The sequence below is a fragment of the Triturus cristatus genome, chromosome 4_1 (assembly GCF_964204655.1).
Source record: "Triturus cristatus chromosome 4_1, aTriCri1.1, whole genome shotgun sequence".
Taxonomy (NCBI): Eukaryota; Metazoa; Chordata; class Amphibia; order Caudata; family Salamandridae; genus Triturus; species Triturus cristatus.
Window position 1 is genome coordinate 230,408,405 of NC_140585.1, and position 19,058 is coordinate 230,427,462.

General features: G+C 45.6%; 1 protein-coding gene across 1 annotated transcript in view; it reads right to left on the reverse strand.

Annotated features, from left to right (window-relative positions):
- Positions 1-19,058, reverse strand: part of LOC146854161 (estradiol 17 beta-dehydrogenase 5-like) — a 231,623-nt gene that overhangs the window by 15,658 nt on the left and 196,907 nt on the right. The window contains exon 7 of the mRNA XM_085651940.1: positions 17,600-17,765. Coding sequence (XP_085508066.1) covers positions 17,600-17,765 — 166 coding nt within the window. The remainder of the gene's footprint in view (positions 1-17,599; positions 17,766-19,058) is intronic.

Below are 19,058 nucleotides of genomic sequence, written 5' to 3' on the forward strand. Positions count from 1 at the left end.
CCACTTCACCAGAACAAGTGAGTTCCCTACTTTTGCAATCCAAATCAGGTTCCCTTTTTGACCCTGGCCCAGTAAAAATCCTGAAGATGTTCCCTGACATTATCGCAAGGAACCTATCTCAGATCTTTAATGTCATGTTTGCTACTGGGACCTTCCCCTCGGCCTGGAAACAGGCTTCTATCCTTACACTCTTAAAAAAGCCCAATTTAAAGGTTAACAACATGGCCATTTATCGTCCTATCGCTCGCCTACCTCTACCTGTCAAAATCTGCGAGAAGATAATGAATCTGGAATTATCCAAATAGATTTATGACAATGAGCTCCTAGATACCTCCCAGTATGGTTTCCGACCAGGGCAAAGCACAGAACTTGTCTTGGTCAAGGCAACGGAGGAAGTGAGGAAGGCAGTAGATGGCGGAGGTTCAGCAGTTATGATTTTACTGGACCTATCTGCGGCATTCGATACTGTTGATCATACCACTCTTATTAGCTGTCTAAAGGAAATAGGAGTTAAGGGGATCATGCTTGAGCTTTTCTCCTCCTTTCTCAGTGACATATCTCAAACAGTAGCGTTAGGAAAATTTAACTCCCCACCCTACGCACTACCTTGTCGAGTTCCGCAGGGGTCTTCTCTTAGCCCCACTATTTATAACGTGTATGCAGCGAAATTGGCCCTGCTCATAAGAAGTTTCAATTTGGAGGTAACTTTGTATGCAGATGACACCCAGCTGATAATTGCAGCAGCCCATAATGGCTCGTCAGGCCACCTAAAATGCTATCACTGTATCAAGGCAATCAGTGGCTGGATGAGTGGGCATTGCCTTAAGCTTAATGCAGGGAAAACTGAGATTATGGTGTCGGCAATCCCTCGCCAGCTTTGTCCACCAATTGGTGGCCTGATAATCTTCCCCAACCTCCTCGTCCTCTCACTAAAGCGAAGAATTTGGGAATCATCATTGATGACAACCTCAACATGAGCACGCAAATATCATCTGTTACATCCGCAGCTTACTATATCATAAAAATGATAAGAAAAATTCTTCCTTTCATTCTGGACAGCCATAGAAAAACATTAATAACCCTTCTTGTACTTCCCAGGCTGGATTATTGTAATAGTCTTTATCTCACAGTCTTAAAAAAACATATGAGTCGACTACAACTAGTCCAGAATGCTGCAGCAATACTGATTTTTTATCTTCCCTAATTCCATTCCATCAAGCAGGGTCTTCGCAAGGTGCACTAGCTTCCCATGCGCAGTCGGGCTAAATTTAAAGCCCTCTGCTTGGCCCACAAAGGACTGCATAACTCAGGCCCAGGATTTCTCAGGTCAGCTTTCATGAGATACAAGCCCAAAAGAGAACTCTGATCGGCCAATGACAATCTATTAGTAGTACTGACATTTAAGAAGATGCAATGGGGTGACAGAGGTATAGTCCTCAATACAATCAAACTCTGGAACAGCCTCCCACCTCAGAGCTATTCCGTCATTAACATCATTCAGGAAGGAGATAATAACCTGGCTATTGAACACCTAAGTCACTACTCACCTGCCTCTTCTGACAGCGCCAAGACACCTTTGGTAATCGCGCGCTTTAAACATTTCCTAACATAACATAAAATAGAACGTATATGGAGGTCTTCGAAAGATACCCTCCACAGACACCAATACAAAAAGCATTGGGGGCTTACCACGCAACAATCAAATCAGCCAGAAGACTCATACTATAGGCAGAATTGAACTGGCTGGAAACTCTGTAAAAAAGCTGTTTAAAGTGCTAAAGGCGCATTCTAACCCACTTGCCTGCTGTTCAGTTAATAGCCTCCCAAACACTCTGTGATTCATTGGCTTCACACTTTGAAACAAAAATAGACAACATCCATTGTAACTTTCACAGTGACACGTTCCTGCCAACATATGTAGAATTTGATAATTCTTCAGGAAGTAACTCCCAGTCTATATGAGAAAGATATGAATGGATCACGCACACTCAAGTATGGGATCTCTTAACTAAAATTAAATTTGGTTCTCCAGCAGATCTCTGCCCTTCACCACAGCCTTGCTATTCAATTCTCTTGCACCAGTGGTACTTCTTCATGAAGTCTATCCTTGCACTCAGCAACACTGCCAAAGGATTGGAAAACCACTTTTGTCACACCTATTTTTTTTAAAAAAACATCGGCCAATCTCATGGACGTGTCAAGCTACCCTCCTATTTCCCTGTTGCCCTCGATTAGAAAGCTGTTAGAATCTCATATCAACAGACAACTTTCCTCATATTTAGAAACACACCATTTGCTTGAATCCTCTCAATCAGATTTTTGACTGGCTCATAGCTCAGAAACCACTTTTGTAGCAGTAGTTAACTCACCTTTTCCTTGGATGCAGGCACACCCGCAATTCTGGTCCTTCTCGACCTGTCAGTGGCATTTGATACTGTGTCTCATCCCATACTGATCCAGGGTTTGTTTGAGTTGGTAATACACAGTATTGCACTGAATTGGCTAATAGACTTTAATATCTATGTCCCCTCAGGCTCAGCTGGTCAAACCCTTCGGCTTTCAAATACTCTCATATGCTGATGACACACAACTGATCATTGCCCTTGGACCAGAGTTAGAGAATGTCAAAACCCGTTTCACTACATGTATGAAAAACATTGCCACGTGGATGTCCCTAAACTGCCCCCAATTGAACAGCAAGAAGACTGAGATTTTACTGTTTGGAAAGGCACAGTACCTCTGGACAACGGACTAGTGGCCCATGGAACTCAGCCCTGCACCCCTCCCTAAAAATACAGTAAGACATCTAGGCTTTTTGATAGATAAAAAACTGTATGGCCATTTATGGCTCGTGTTTTGAGGTAATGCACCTCATTAAGAAAATACTTCAGCGGCTCCCGGTGTCCCTTCCAAAGAACCTAGTCCAGGCACTTATACTCAATCACCTGGACTATGGAAATGCACTATTTGCAGCATCCAATGAATCAAAACTACAGGTAGTGCAAAAGGCGGCCACCCGGCTAGTGAATGAACAGCCACCAGGCACTCTGTCTGTTCCCCTGCTTAGAACCCTTCACTGGCTGCCTATAAGTAAAAGAACAATTTTTAAATACTCTGTCTGACCTTCAAAGCGAGGTCAGGTAAAGGACCATGACATCTGCAGGATACACTAGTCCCCTACCTTCCTCAAAGAAACCTCAGATCAAGCAACCAGCTTCTTCTTCAACCACAACGTATTCAAACTTTAAAATACGATGGTCGCTTCTTTTCATACCTAGCCCCCACCACTGGAATCAGCTCCCCTTTCACATTAGGGATTGCACAGAGTTTTCAGGCTTCTAAAGACATCTGAAGACCTGGCTCTTTTCACTGCACAGGGCTATCTGACCTGCTATCCAAGCGCAGAGATGCCCTTCCGAAGACAAGTTGTTGTGCTATATTAAATTAACACAACATAACATAACAAGGACAATGTATGCTGTGCATGAAAATTAAGAACTGGAAATAAAAGAACAAAACTACTCATACCACGATCCCAAGATTGATTTGCTGAGCGCTCGTAATAGGTACTGAAATTGTGGACTTTCCTATTGAGGAAGATTTGGTGGCTTTTCCTCCTCCTGAGCACCAGACTATTATATTTCTGTTGTTTACTATTTTGAATTGATATCGAGTACACAGTGGAAGTGTGCACCCATACTTCCCAGCCACCAATCTTGTTGTAACTTACTTTTCAAGGCTGGTAGGACTTTTTGGGCTCCACATCCTGGACAGACAAACATCTGCTAAAGGCACTTTAGTTATGGACTGTACAAGTGAAGCCATGTAATGCACACACCAATGTTCAGGGCTATTAGTCCGCTCCTGCAAAGACATCATATGTTGGAACATCCTAGATCCTAGCTTGTAGAAACATCAAATTATCCCCTGCCATCTGGCACTCATGCTACAAAACTCTACGAAACCCTTCTGAGGATATTGACAATTAGAATGAGCAGTGCATATCAATATTTGCCAAAGCCAACACACAACAATACAGGGATGTGCAAGTGCAAAATGTATTCTCGGAAAATCTGCTGGATTGAACATCCACACATGCTTTATCGTTCGGTAATGAATTTAGTATGCCAGCCACTCTATTCTCTATCTAGCATCCTGACCACTACTGACTGTCAAGATATATCAAGGTACCGGGTTCTTATTTTACCTTTGCAGAGTGGGGCGACCTTTTTGTCCGGCCCTACTTTCCTTTCTAGCACTTTGAAACCATATGGAGACAAAAAAATTAACCCTCACCTCAAGGGAAACCATCATCAGCTATTTCAAAATAAAACTGTTCTTTACCATACCTACTATCATGCATGGCACATTTCCATCAGCATACACAGGCTCTCACACACACACAGACCTGCCATGCTACCGTATTTTCTACAATTGAAGTGTAAATGCTTGTCCTACCTTCCATGTTTTGTTTTTATCCCGACCAGCATCTGCTCTCACAACAAAGTGATTCACACAGTATCCGCTCATGTGCTTACCTCAGCGTCTCTGACCATGCTCGCTTCTTGTGCCTTGAGACTCACTAGTATATCACACTCTGGCAAACTGCCTCTTATATGGCCACTACCACAGCGGGATTCCCTGTCATTAAATAAGTTACAAAGTGGTTGGGGCATGGCCAATCGTCGACAAGATGGACACGAACTAGAACAGCTCCGGTAGTCCCCAGTGCCCGCCGCTAATTAATCTGACCATCGGGGACACGGTGAGCCCTCTCCACCGAGAAGAAGCTGGAAAGATTTTTGGGTTTGGAGATTTTTCGTGATTAGGTCCTCCATGAAGAGGTCTGGGGTGAGTCCCTCCGCCCGCTCTGGTAATCCAATGATTCTGATGTTTTTTCGGCGAGACCTGCCTTCATAGTCGTCGAGTTTACTTTCCAGTGATTTGCTTACTTTCTGCAGATGTTTGATTTTTTGTTGCATTGTTTTGGAGTCTCGGCTGAGAGTGGTTGTAGTGGCTTCCATCGTTTTGACCCGGTCGTTCATTTTATTGAGATCTGCTCAGATGAGCGTGACTTGGTTGGTTATAGTGTCCATTCTGTTCTCAAGTGATATGTGCACTCCGGTAATGGCTTCCATGATGTCTTTCATTGAGGAGTCTTCTGTCTCTTGTTGCGGTCCCGTCTTTGCTTCCGCCCCGGGCGGTCCCTCAGGGTTTGAGTTTTTGGACATGGCATAGCGATCAAGCTTAGTTTTGTTAGTAGTTTTGGTGCCTCTGTTTGCAGACATTGTTGGATGTGTCCCTGGAGAAAAAGGGGGCGAGAGAGAGGAACCTTGTCTTCCCACGTGGCGCCTCGGTCCCCAAGGCTACCGCTCGCTGCCCGCATGTGGAGCACAATTACTGCGTGCCCCACCCGGCCTTTTGAGGGTCACCCAGGGAATGGGAGGGCTCACTTTTGTTGCGAGACTGAGGCGTGATTATGTTTCTTCTCTGACAGCTGCACACCGAAGGCTGTAGCAAGCAGGCCCCATGCTAGTTCACCTCGTGGGGGGAATCAGTTTGCGTGCTGGGGGGGCCTTCCGGGCAGCCACATGGCCACCAGGCTTGCGTCTGTGACTGTAATAGGTTTAGTTTCTCCCCTCAGTGAGCTTGTACCGTGTATCATATTATATACTTCCAAGCCCGGGGGAGACTGACCAGGGCAGTGCCAGTTTCCTATTTATTCCCCTCCACTTACTGCAGTATAAGTCTCTTTGGGCCCCCACGGATCGCTGCACGGCTCTCTGTTGTGAATGCTGAGGAGGGCGCAAGACAATGTTTGTTGACTTTTGAATGGCTCTTGTGGTTCTGGGTTATACTCCTGCTGTTGTCCTGCTGCCCCGTCTCATCTCCTCCAGATCCCACCGTGCCAGCCCGCTTCACACTGTTAGGGCCCGATTCACAGAACTAACTTAAGACAAAATCCTAAACTTACTACCATTTTGGTATTCACAGAAGGCACTTACTCATTTTGGTATTCACAGAAGGCACTTACTCATTTCGGTATCCACAGAAGTTAGGAGTCCTAACTTTAGGACTCCTGAATGCCTTCTGTGAATACCGAAAGTCTTAAAATTAGGATTTTTCGCAGTTTAGTAGTAGTATAGTTAGGACTCCTAACTTTAGGACTCCTAAATGCCTTCTGTGAATACCGAAAGTCTCAAAATTAGGATTTTTCTCAATTTAGTAGTAGTAAAGTTAGGAGTCCTAGCTTTACTACTCCTAAACTGAGAAAAATCCTAATTTTAAGACTTTCGGTATTCACAGAAGGCATTTAGGAGTCCTAACTTTACTACTACTAAAATGAGAAAAATCGTAATTTTAAGACTTTCGGTATTCACAGAAGGCATTTAGGAGTCCTAAAGTTAGGACTCCTAACTTCTGTGAATACCGAAATGAGTAAGTGCCTTCTGTGAATACCAAAATGAGTAAGTGCCTTCTGTGAATACCAAAATGGTAGTAAGTTTAGGATTTTGTCTTAAGTTAGTTCTGTGAATCGGGCCCAGAGTACTGGGTGCCTCCACAGTGTTGGGTCAGGGATTAGTTGTGGACCGATCCTGCAGAGGGCCCATACAGCTGTAGTTCCTGGACGCTGTTTACACCGACCGTCTTCCTGATGCACACGCCCCTTTTTATTATTATTATTAAATTAAATTTATAAGGCGCACAGCTACCCGGAGGTTTCCCGGTGCACGGACGGTATGCAGATAGAACGGAAGAGCTGATTTACTGGCTGAAGAACCAGGTCTTCAGAGTCTTACGGAAGCTTTTATGGCAGATTTCGTGGCGGAGTGGGGCAGGTAGTGAATACCAATGCACAGGGGCCAGGTACGTGAAAGAGCGTCCGCCCATGCGGGAGAGCTTGAATCTGGGAACAGTGAAGTTGCCTTGGGAAGCGGAACGAAGATGGCGGGGCGGGAGGTAAGGCTGGGCTAGGGAGCAAAGGTAATGTGGTGCTGTGCCCAGCTTGATCTTGTGCATGTAACACAAGGCCTTGAATTGAGTACGTTGCTCAATCGGGAGCCAATGGAGATTACGCAATGTGCCTGAAATGGAGGATGTTTTAGGTACTTGGCAGAGTAGCCGAACTGCGGAATTCTGTACTACCTGCAGCTTGCGTATTAATTCCTTATTGGCTCCTAGATAGAGGATGTTACCGTAATCAAGTCTAGATGTGATTAGGGCCTAGATGACTGTTTTTTGGGTAGATTCAGGCAGCATCCATAATATCTTGCGGAGCCATTTGAGAATGGTGAAACATGTGGACGTGATCTTGGCTATTTGCTGCCTCATGGCCAGTTGATCGTCAATCACTATGCCCAGATTGCGAGCGGTTTGTACTGGTTCAGGGAGTACACCCATTTCAGGCGGCCAATGGCGTGGGCCCCAAAGATTTTTATCTTTTCCCATGATCAGAACTTCCGTCTTGCCACCGTTTAGCTTTAACCAGTTAGTGTGCATCCAGTTGGCGATTTTAAGCAACCCTAGCTGTAGGGATGAGATGCTGGATTTGTCATTGGCGGATAAAGAAAAAAGAAGCTGGGTGTCATCAGCATAAGAGAAAATTGACAGCCCAGCCTCTTCCGCGATGGTAGCTAAGGGGCTGACGTAAAGATTAAAGAGCATGGGACTGAGTATCGATCCTTGAGGCACTCCGTGGGGAAGAGCGTAGATCTTTGAGCAAGCCAAAGGGGAGAAGACCTGAAAAGTCCTGTCGGTGAGAACATTTTTGATCCACTCTAATGCTGATCCAGCAATTCCCAGAGATTGGAGTGTTTTAAGGAGGGTGGGATGGGATACCGTATCAAAGGCAGCACTCAGATCAAGAAGAATGAGTGCCACCATTTCCCCTTTATCCAGGAGCTGGCGTATTGTTTCAGTGACTCCTAGGAGAGTGGACTCTGTGGAGTAGCCGGCTCTGAAGCCTGATTGGGACTTGTGCAAGATGTTATTAGATTCCACGAACTGGGTGAGCTGTTGATTCAGGTGTTTTTCCAGAACTTTTGAGAGAGCAGGGAGGAGGGAGATTGGGCGGAAGTTGGAGGGCTCCGCGGGATCCGCATTTGGTTTCTTCAAGAGAGGAAGGACCATTGCGTGCTTCCATACTGCCGGAAGAATGGCTTCCCTCAGTGAGGCATTAAGTAGCTCCATAATTATTTCTAATGAAAGGGGGTTGAGTTTTTGAAGAATATTGACTGGTAGTGGATCGTTAGGAGAGCCTGATTTAAGATTATTTAAGATTGTGCTGAAGGACAGGGGGTTTAAAGATAGCCAATTAGTTATTTCCCTGGTGGAAACCGGAACTGCTGGCCCCACTGGGCTGTTGCATTGAGGCATGTCCGAAGTATTTGTTGGGTGCTGTATTGGTGTGGGAGTCGAAGACTCAAGTTCAGCATAGATCTTTTCTACTTTCTTAACGAAGAATTTAGCCACAATTTCAAAATGTGCTTCGTCGAGTGGTGGGGGTGCCGGTTGGGAGTTAGCTCCTGAGAGATCCCCAACTAGTTTAAACAGGACTTTAGCATTATTTTGTGCTGATGTGATAGTATTGTTCACATATTCCGCACGCGCTATTTTGCACAGGGCATTGTAGTCTCTCTTTGCAGTTTTATAGAGCTGTTTGGATTCTAAGGTGTAGTCCTTCCTCCAGCGTCTTTCTAAAGCCTTGCATTTCGTTTTTTCGCTTTTTAGTTTTTCAGTGAACCAAGAGGCAGGTGGACGGTGATTGTTTGATTTCTTAAGTGATATGGGAAGGCAGATGTTCACAGATTCCGTTAACCAGGTGTGGATGGAGGCAAAGTCTGAGATCTGAATGGGTGATAAATCAGGGGCACTGTTCACTAGCAGTTGATTTAAAGCTTCAATGTCGAGTTTCTTCCAATTTCTGCTCTTTATTCTGGGTAGCGAAATTGCAGGTGACTGAGAGTCAAGCACTAACCTAAAAGTGACTAAAAAGTGGTCAGACCAGAGAAGAGGCAGAGCCTTTTGGCTATGAAAATTAGGTAGGTTAGAAAATATGTGGTCAAGCAGGTGGCCCCCCCTGTGCGTGGGACCTGAATTACGGAGTGATATGTGCATGGCTTCAAGATCGGCAATCAAGCTGGAGCCTATCTTACAAGTAGGGTCATTAAGGCGAATATTTAGGTTGCCCACTATAGTGAAATTGGCAGCATTGAGGAAGAAAGGAGCAATGATGTCAGGAAAGTTTGTTGCCCAAGGCCCTGCTGGGCCAGGAGGGCGGTACACCAGGAAGCCTGTTAGTGTGAATTGCGGGGTGAGAAGAAGTCTAAAGAAACCTGCTTCACACCCTCCACAAGGTGGTGTCTCCCATTTACACGCATAATCTTTTTTGAAGATTATCGCAATGCCGCCACCAATTTTATTTCCTCGGTCTTTCCTGACAATGGTATAGGCAGGAGGTAGGGCCGCTGCAATGTCAGGGCCAGAGCTGTCGTGTAGCCATGTTTCCGTGAGGAAGATTGCGTCTGGCTGTGGGTGTGAGTTGTGAAGGAGATCAAAAATATCCTCCTTATGCTTGGCAAGGGATCTACAATTTAGACTTAAAAAATTAAATTCTTTAATTTTCCCTTTTTTAGTGCTGCACCCAGCTGTAAGTCGTTTGCAGGGATCAGATTGGAGGATAGTAGTCTGTAATTGTGCTTTCGTGTGTAGGGGAGAGCAGGAGAAGTCACAGCCGGGACAAGAAAAAATGGAGCAGTCAAATTTGAAGTAGATGCAATCAGCTTCTTGGCTTTTGCGGAGCTCATGTAGGAGACTAGGGAAGTATTTTAGTAGCATTTTCGGCAAAGGGGCAGGTATTATGGCCGGACGCGGATGGGCGCAGACGGGCTTGCCGTCGGCGCGTCCGCTGCGCGGAGTGGGAGGCATGTGGTTATGGCCTCTGAGTCAGCTGTCTGCTGACGTGTATGCTCCGCCTCCCCCTGGCCCCTCCTGCCAAAGATGTCAGCCGCTGCTCCCTCCACATCAATTGGGCGAGCCAGTGGTGGAACGGGGAGCAGACGGCAAGGAGAGACAGGTAGGGAAGAGAGTTATGATTTTAAAAGCAAAGTAAAACAAAGCGCTATTTTAAAAATGAAATTACCACAAGATCGCCACAGCTAGCGCGCCGCACCTGCAGTCACGCGTCCGCAGAGCGAAGTGGGAGGCTCTAAGTTATGGCCTCTGAGTCAGCTGTCTGCTGACGTGTATGTTCCTCCTCCCCCTGGCCCCTCCCGCCAAAGATGTCAGCCGCTGCTCCCTCCACATCAATCGGGCGAACCCGTGGTGGAACGGGGAGCAGACGGCAAGGAGAGACAGGTAGGCCCCTTGTAATCGGACCGCCTCCCCTTTCCAAGGGCTGCAGTTAATGGTGTGTGGCGCCTCTGCCTTTTGAACAGGATACAATCCGCACTCCGGGATGGCAGCAGTCCGTCTTTTGTGGCTTTGCCGCGCACCACAGCACAGTCGGGGTCTCCTCCCTCGCCGCCCATAGTCAACCGCATAGAGGGCCACGGTGCTGCGTGTCCACGCAGGTAATCGGCTGTGACAGGCACCGTCAGGTCCCAAGATGTTGGGCCATACAATCGGATCGTCCTTTGGCTGGGGAGATGTTTTTTTTATCGCCGGACTGTTTAGTCTACGGGGTCACACCGCCTCTGCGTGACTTGGCAGATCACGCAAGCCTGGCTGCTGATCATCTGGGGCAGCGATTTTGTAGGCAAAGTCGGAGTCGAGGTAAATATCTACCCCCTAGCGCGTTTCTGCATACAGAGCAAGATGAGTGCCGTCTTTGCCCGACCAAACAGATTGCCAAGATCCAGAGAAGTAGATGGTAATAAACATGTTTTAACGAAAAGGGAATTAAGCTGCTGTCCTGGAACGTAAATGGCTTGGGTGACAAGCTCAAAAGGAGTTAGTACTACAATATATAAAACAACAATCTCCTGATGTAGTCCTCCTGCAGGACACACACTTAGGGGCCGATTCCGATGTCGGATGGACATCGGTCAGGAGCCGTAACTGACCGACCTGCTGTCATCGGTTACGGCCCTACAAGTACGATGCGACCGAACCCTGTTCGGTCGCACTCGTATGCTTCACAATGGGAGCATGCATTCCGAGCGGAATGCATGCTTGCATTGTGAAAAGCAGGGGTGCAGTTCATCCCTGCACCCTGTGGCCGGCACCCAAAGGTGCCCACTACCGGGTGCAGGAATCAACCTGGCCTCGCACCCATGGGGGCCCTACTGGGGGCCCCCAAAGACAGTTTCCGACTGCCTCTTCATGCCGGAAAGACCGGTGCGAAAAGGCACTGAAAAACTGCCATCGTACTCCCTCGGTCGTGAAGAGGCGGCCGGGGGAGTACTGAAGGATTTCCGGACGGCGGACGGGCTCTCTGAGCCTGTCGGAAGCCATCCAGAAATCCGAGTCAGATTCCATTCCGACCGAGCCCATCGGAATGGCTCGGTCAGAAAGGAATCTGGCCAGCATGTTCCGATTAGGTCAGAAGGGCTCCGACCGGCGGTCGGAGCCCTTCCGGACGAAATCGGAATTCGCCCCTTAGTAGGAAACACATGTGGGGCCTTGACAAGATGGCTATACAAACTAGTAGCCCATTCAGCGTGCACCACTGGCTCCAGGGGAGTTGGAATACTTATGAGGAAGAATTTCCTGATGACCGTAGACCAGATCTGGACTGACAAGCAAGACAGATATGTGGCAGCCACAGGGAACTGGAAGGGTAAGATACTCACACTAGCATCAATATATATCCCGCCGGGCCTTCATGCCTTAGCATTCAAAGGTTTGGGAGATCTCCTTCTCGCATTTCCCGAGGGGAGGCTAGTGATAGGAAGAGACTTTAATTTCGATAGTCTGGGAACATCTTGACAGTTCCCCCCTGAGGGAGGCACCCCTCACAAACACAAATTCATGTTTTTCTGGGAGCCATGGGGCTGGTTGATGCCTGGCGCACACTGTACCCTACTGAGAGACAGTTCACTTTCCACTCCGGAGCCCATAAATCACTCTCAAGAATTGACTATATCATAGTGCCGGCAGGTCAGATGGGACAAGTGAAAGAAGTGCGCCACCTGGCAAGGGGCCTCTCAGACCATTCTTCAGTCAGGGCCCTAATTGGGGGAGGTGAAACACAGGCAGGAAGAATTGCTCCAATAAACCCTTGGTACTAGAAGTAGAACAGTACTTTCAAGAAAATTATGGTTCTGTGGACTCCTCATTGACACTCTGGGAGGCAATTAAGACAGTAGCCAGGGGACAGGCTATTTCTCTGATCGCAGGGACCCGGAAAGAGAAAAATACACAGCTAACCAGTTGGAAACTGACATCCTGGAGCTGGAAAGAAGGACTGGAAATGAAAGCTCAGAGGACAATGAGCACTTACTTAAAATAAAAAGTAAAGAATATAAAGACCTATTCACAGATGCGGCTCAGGCCCCCCACAGAGCTAAGCTCTGTAGAATCTATAAAGCTGGGGATAAAGCAGGCAAATAACTAGCCTGGTTGGATTGTAGAGAGCAAGCTAACAGACTGGTTGTCGAACTGAAGGTGGAATCCGATAGACAGATCAGAGACCCCCAGGGAATTGCAGATGAGTTCGCGAGACACTTAAAGCAGATTTATGAGTCCCACGTGACCTCCACGGAGGAAGAATCAAAGTCCCTGTTATTAGATATGCCAATACCAACACTATCACCTGACGATCTTGAGACACTAGAGAGTGAACTTACCACCACAGAGGTTGAGAGGGCCATAAGAGGTCTACAAGCAGGGAAGGCAATGGCCTCCAACGGCTAACCCTTTGAATTGTATAAACTTGCTCCAAGCAAAATAGCGCCCCACCTCACCAAGATGTTTCTGGAAAGTCGTGAACAGGGAAAGCTCCCCGCAGACCAGAGACTAGCTACCATTGTGGTTATCCACAAGACTGGAAAGCCGAAAAATAAATAATCCTCTTATAGACCAATATTGCTACTTAACGCTGAGGTGAAGATATTGGCAAAACTACTGACCACCCAACTGCTCCAGGTTATAACTAAACTTGTGCACCCAGATCAATCGGACTTTATGCCTGCAAGAAACACCTCACTTAAACTCCGACGTCTACACGGAGTTCTGAATAGAACAGATACCCTACGAGAAGATGCTGTGGTGGTGCCCTTGGATGCCACCATGGCGTTTGATTCTATCAAAGGGCCCTACATGCACACAGTACTCAAAAGAATGGGATTTGGCCCTGAATTCTTAAGTTGGGTCCAACTTCTATATACTGAGCCGCTTGCGCAGGTGGTAGTAAACAATTGGAAATCACCAACATTCACCATCGAGAGGGGAACTTGGCAGGGCTGTCCCCTGTTGCCACTCCTCTTGGCATTGATACTCGAGCCACTGGCGTGGTGGATACGGAAGGATCCCATCATCAGAGGGCTACGATGGTCAGAGGACTGGGAAGATGGCATCTCATTATATGTCGGCGACATACTGCAGCACTTGGCCTCACCAAGAGCCTCACTAAACAGAGCACTCCACATTTTTACCAATTTCGGGAAATATTCCGGATATACCATAAACTGGGGCAAGTCAGTCATATATGTGCTTAGGGGAAGTTAGCCTCCCCTACCTCAAAATTATTCTGTAGAAGAGGCACGGGAGGGTTTCAAGTACTTAGGAATCTATGTCACTAAAGACCCACCGCAATATTACAAGCGTAACGTACTGCTCCCGGTGCAGCGACTAAAAAGCGATATCAAATACTGGAAATCTCTTCCTCTGTCCTTACTGGGCCGAGCCGCATTATTTAAAATGATGTCCATGCCGCATTTGCTGTATATTTTGCAAAACTCGCCGAACCCGATTAACTCCGATTATTTTAAAGCCATTGACAGCGAGCAAAGAGGGAGGGGAAACCGCCCCGTATAGCGCTATTTAAGTAAATAAAGGGATGGTATGACAGTGGTATAGGACTGCCGTATGTGCGTAGATACTATTGGCCAGCACACCTAGCAGCAATAAATCAAGGCATGTACAGTCCCTGCGAAGACCCTGGATACAACATGGATCGATGGTTTCTCCCGCGATGGCAGTTATGTGAGAGCACTATATACCAATTCAACAAAGTTTCAATTGACGGGCCCCACCGATCATGCTGTCCGAATATGGCATACCTCAAACAAGAGCTTGGGAGGGGAAGGGACAACCACACAGATGCCCCCACTATGGGATTCAGACAGATTCGGCAATCTGAGAAACACTAACAGGCACATGCATCAATGTAAAAACCGGTCGCAAAAGGTCAGATTCTCAGAATCTGCCCCTTTGCGACCGGTATTTTTGCATTTGGGATGCATCATCAAAAATGCAAAAATCGCAATTCAAGGAATCTCTAAATTGCGATTCCTTAAATTGCGATTGCATTTAAGGAATCCCAAATTGAGATTCCTTAAATGCAATGCATGAAAGTGAAAGAATTAGCGATTTCGCTAATAGGGGGAGCAAATTAACATGAAGTTGAACTCCATGGTAATTTGCAAAAACTTTGAAAAATGCACTTTTGTGCATTTTTCAAAGTTTCATGTTGCGCACACACATGCCCTTAGAGCATGTGTGTGCGCAATATATGTGCACAGATCAATTTCAGGGGTGCAATAGGGTGTCATTTTGACACCCTTGCACCCTTGAAATTGCATGAGCAATTTGCGAGTACCTACTGGTACTAGCAAATTGTTCATGCAATCTCCAATTCATTCCTATGGGCCTGGAGGCCTATAGGAATGAATGGGACGGCATTCCTTAATTGCGACTCGCAATTTGCGAGTCGCAATTAATGAATTTGTAGGAATCGCTATTTTTATAGCGATTCCTACATGCATAGGCTTTTGCAATTCCTTAATTGCGATTCCTTAAAAATCGCTATTAAGGAATCGCAAAAGTCTTTGTTGATGCATGTGCCAGTATGGGCTTTGACAAATGGGATATGATTGGAATCTCAAGGGTGGGAGACCTGTGGAAAAAGAGGGATGTGGTCCCCTTTGTGCAGCTGCAGAAAGAATTTGAACTTGCACAGAATATTGCAGGTACTTACAAATATGAGCAGTCATCCCAAGGGGGTAATATCTTGCAGAATCCACCCCGTTGGAAGATAGAATCCTTGACGGAGACATGCCCCGAAAAGCCATTTCATTGACTTACCAGAAATTAATTAACAATATGACTGATCCTCTCCTGCGACTGCGTGAGCACTGGGAAATTGATGTAGAGGGCATGGAAGACGAGGACTGGCGGGAGGCCCCAGTATCCCCCCGGGAAGTGGCGATTTCATCCAGACTTAGACTTGTGCAACTCAAGGTTCTGTATAGAGTATACTTATCAGGTTCGGTGCTTGTAAAAATGGGATATAGAAAGGATCCTGGCTGTGTAAGAGAATGTGGACGGGAGGGTACATTCATTCACATCATTTGGGAATGTGGGCACATCCAGCTTTATTGGACAGCGGTGACGATGTATGGGAGAAGTTCTGGTAACCCAGATTAAGAATAAGACAGGATTGTGAATCTTTGGGAACCCACCGACCTAAGTAGTATGGCAACCTGGGTGACATTGGGAATGACAGTCGCAAAACGTAATATTGGCAAGCAATGGGGCACACAAGAGGCACCAACACTCACTGCATGAAAGAAAGACCTAGATTGTTGTATGTTGATTGAACGAATAGTATAGGAATCGAGGAGCTGTCCAAAGAAGTGGACACAAATATGGGGCAAATGGAATGAATACAGGGGAAACATCTGTGAACCACCACAAACGACCCGCCATCTGCCCCATGTCACAGACTGAGCAGAACACCTTAGAAACCTTATGCCAGAAACGGGTCAGATAGAATTGGGTGGAAAATAAGATATACATCCTAATCAATGTATGCTCTGTTTACAGAAAAATGATTATATTTGTATTATGCTAATATTGTCCATCAATAAAAAGATTTATAAAAAAAAAAAAGTTACAAAGTACATTATGTAATAGACATTTACACCAAATAACGTAGTGTCTGTTTTCCCCTAAATCAGACACTAAATATCAGATTTCTCCATAAAAAGAATTTGTATTACTGCAGAGAAGTGCTGCTACAGTCCTGCTAGAGTATAGTTATCCTTCTAAAAACTGCTGACAATGTCACTTGCTAATGTAAGACCCCTTATATAGGGAGTTGGAGGTTGGTGCTGTAAAATTAAACGCATGGCACCCATCTTGATATGTTCACATAATAATGTAGTCCCACCTCTTACTTTCAGAACTCCCTCCCAAGCTTCCTTTTTCTGGTCCTCCCCACAAAATGAAGAGTTCCTTGAGGCATTTGTTTCCCATTGCAGCACTGTCCATGGGTAAAGCCAGGGCTCAAAGAGGGTCAGACAGAACGAAGTAACAACGTATGTCAGGAGTGGGCATTTTAAGTTGTCCCTCAAGAGGGATTGATCATGAGATCCTTGACTTCAAAAGTCGAGCAGGGGCAACCGATAATTCTGGTTCTTTAAGCCGCTTCTCACTAATGATGACAACATTCCATTTAAAGCACCCAAACTATTAAGGAAGGGGATTTCCTTCACTGGTCACCAGATGCAGTATGCATTCACGCTCCAAAGTGCAGTCAAAGGCTGTCAATGTAAACAAAATCACGTCACGTATGGACTCCTGTGCTAAACATCAATTACTACAAGAAAATCAACTCTCCTCCTCTGCCTTCAATTATGCCCTCAATGTAAACCACACCTCTTTCCAGCCACTCAATCCTGTCTATCCTCTGTCCTTCAACCTCCTTGGGGGCATATCAGCAACAACCGGTGATAATTATCGCTAAGCGCACTTAGCGCTAGAATAATTATCGCTGGCTAACGTGGATTTTTATCGCTGAGATAGCGTGCTATTAGCAACGCTTATCTCAAAAGCGATAAAAATCCTAGCGCTAACTGCCTAACGTGAGATTATCGCTGGAAACCCAGCGATAATCTCACGAAGTGTGGCGTTAGCTTGTTGATAGGGCCTCACAAACTTAGCCATGATACCACCTTCCATAGGATATCATGGCTAAGTCAGTCCTGAAGCAGGTGTAAGGAAAGTAACGATAACAGGGGTTATCGCTACTTTTCTTGCCGCTATGCTTCATAGCGTGGGTCTTGATGATAGGAGAAATGTCGCTTAGCGACATTTCTCCAGTCATGTCAGGTCAGATTCGCCCACTTTGCATCTCATTAGAGATGCAAAACTGGGCGTTAAGAATTTGTGCGCTAATGCAAGGTTTCACGCGTTAGCGTGATCTTGCTAATCAGGCAATAAAATTATCACCGCTTTTTGGCCGAAAACGGCCGCATAAGCGGCGATAATTTTCTATCGCCGCCTTGTAGATATGCCCCCTAGTTCGGCATCTGTCACCTCCTTGGTCCTACATCCCCCATCCCTTTCAAGGAATTGTAATATCCAGTTCATGCAGTCATTTTGCTTTGTACATAGGTTTTGCACTCTCTAAATACACCCACGCACATCTACTCACTTGAATATTTTGTTTGATGCGCTCTGGAGTGAAGCTCTTAGCCAGAACTACAACACCCTGTTGAAGAAAGCAACGCATGGCAACTTGGGCTGGAGATTTCTGGTACTTCTGGCCAATCTTTAAAAGCACTGGGTCATCCAGGAGCACTGGAGATGTCTGGTCAATCCTGCAACACAAGATGAAAGAATTGATTAAACACCACCAATCATATCTGTATTACAAAATCTGCAGTAACTTGTCTATCTTGTAATAATTATATGGTGCATTTTAGAGATCATCCAACGGCCAAGGGTACATCAACGGTGTCAGTTTCTGAGGACAGTTTCCGAGGGCAAAGCCACTGTTGGCCCTGACATTAGCTACACCTTTGGGGGAGTAGGGATGGGCGTGGAGTAGCTACCAGCCCCACTGCATTAGAAGGCCAACACTGCAAAGATTAGGAGAGCAGCATCTCACAAACGATGGGACAAACTTCTCACGGTGTCAGGTTTGTGAGAGTTTTTGTGCACTTATAAAACTGTGCATTAATAACGTCCTGTAGAATATGAATCTACACTCAAATTTACACATGAACACTTATCTGATACTATTGGTTTTTAAATGATTTTACTATGGCATGTTAAAGTGTTTTTTCTTGGCTTATGCTAACTAGGTCCTCAGTTAGGCCTCAATGCCATCTTTTTTAAAATGTATGTCTCACCCGGCATGCTCACTGTTTATTATTTCTGCTGCTCACAGTCAAGCAAAGTTGTTTGTTTATTTTGTTCTCACTGTTCTTGAAGAAAACCGTTTCTACATGGGCTCAGTAATATTACAACCATTGAAGGTTTCTTTCGTTATCTCACTGTGCTGCAATAATTCACAAAATGTTGCTGTTGTTATTGTAACTAGTTTCTTCTGCCATCTACAGATTACATTTGCATAGAAAGGATGAATCAATATTCATGTAATGGATTAGCACTTAAATTTAAATCAATATGACATCTAATAAAACTGTGTTCTGTATTGCCCAAATTGTTATTATTTTGTTCACACCATGATGAATTTTCTGCTATATTTATGTTCTATGAGAAGATTTCCTATATATACAATCGATTTTGGAGGTGAGCCAGAACGTTCCTGGGATCATTCTGAAGCTACTAGTGACGCTGACCCATTTTGTACTGAATTTGCAAATCAATTGGGACTTAGAATTGCTTATTATTCGGTATTGCCCTATTACCCTGAGCCTTCATGGCACTGATCGCTTAGATTTTTGTGATTAATCTTTAAAAAAAATATTCTGCCGTAGAACTCATTTATTGAGTCTTTCCTCACTTAATTAACTGTATTTTTGATATGTTATATGGTGCCTTGTCTCTGGATATATTGCCTCATGAATTGAGGTTTATATTGTCCTCGATCCATCCCTACATGGGCGTGCTATTGCAGTGTTATCTTGGGCTTAAGAATTTAGTGA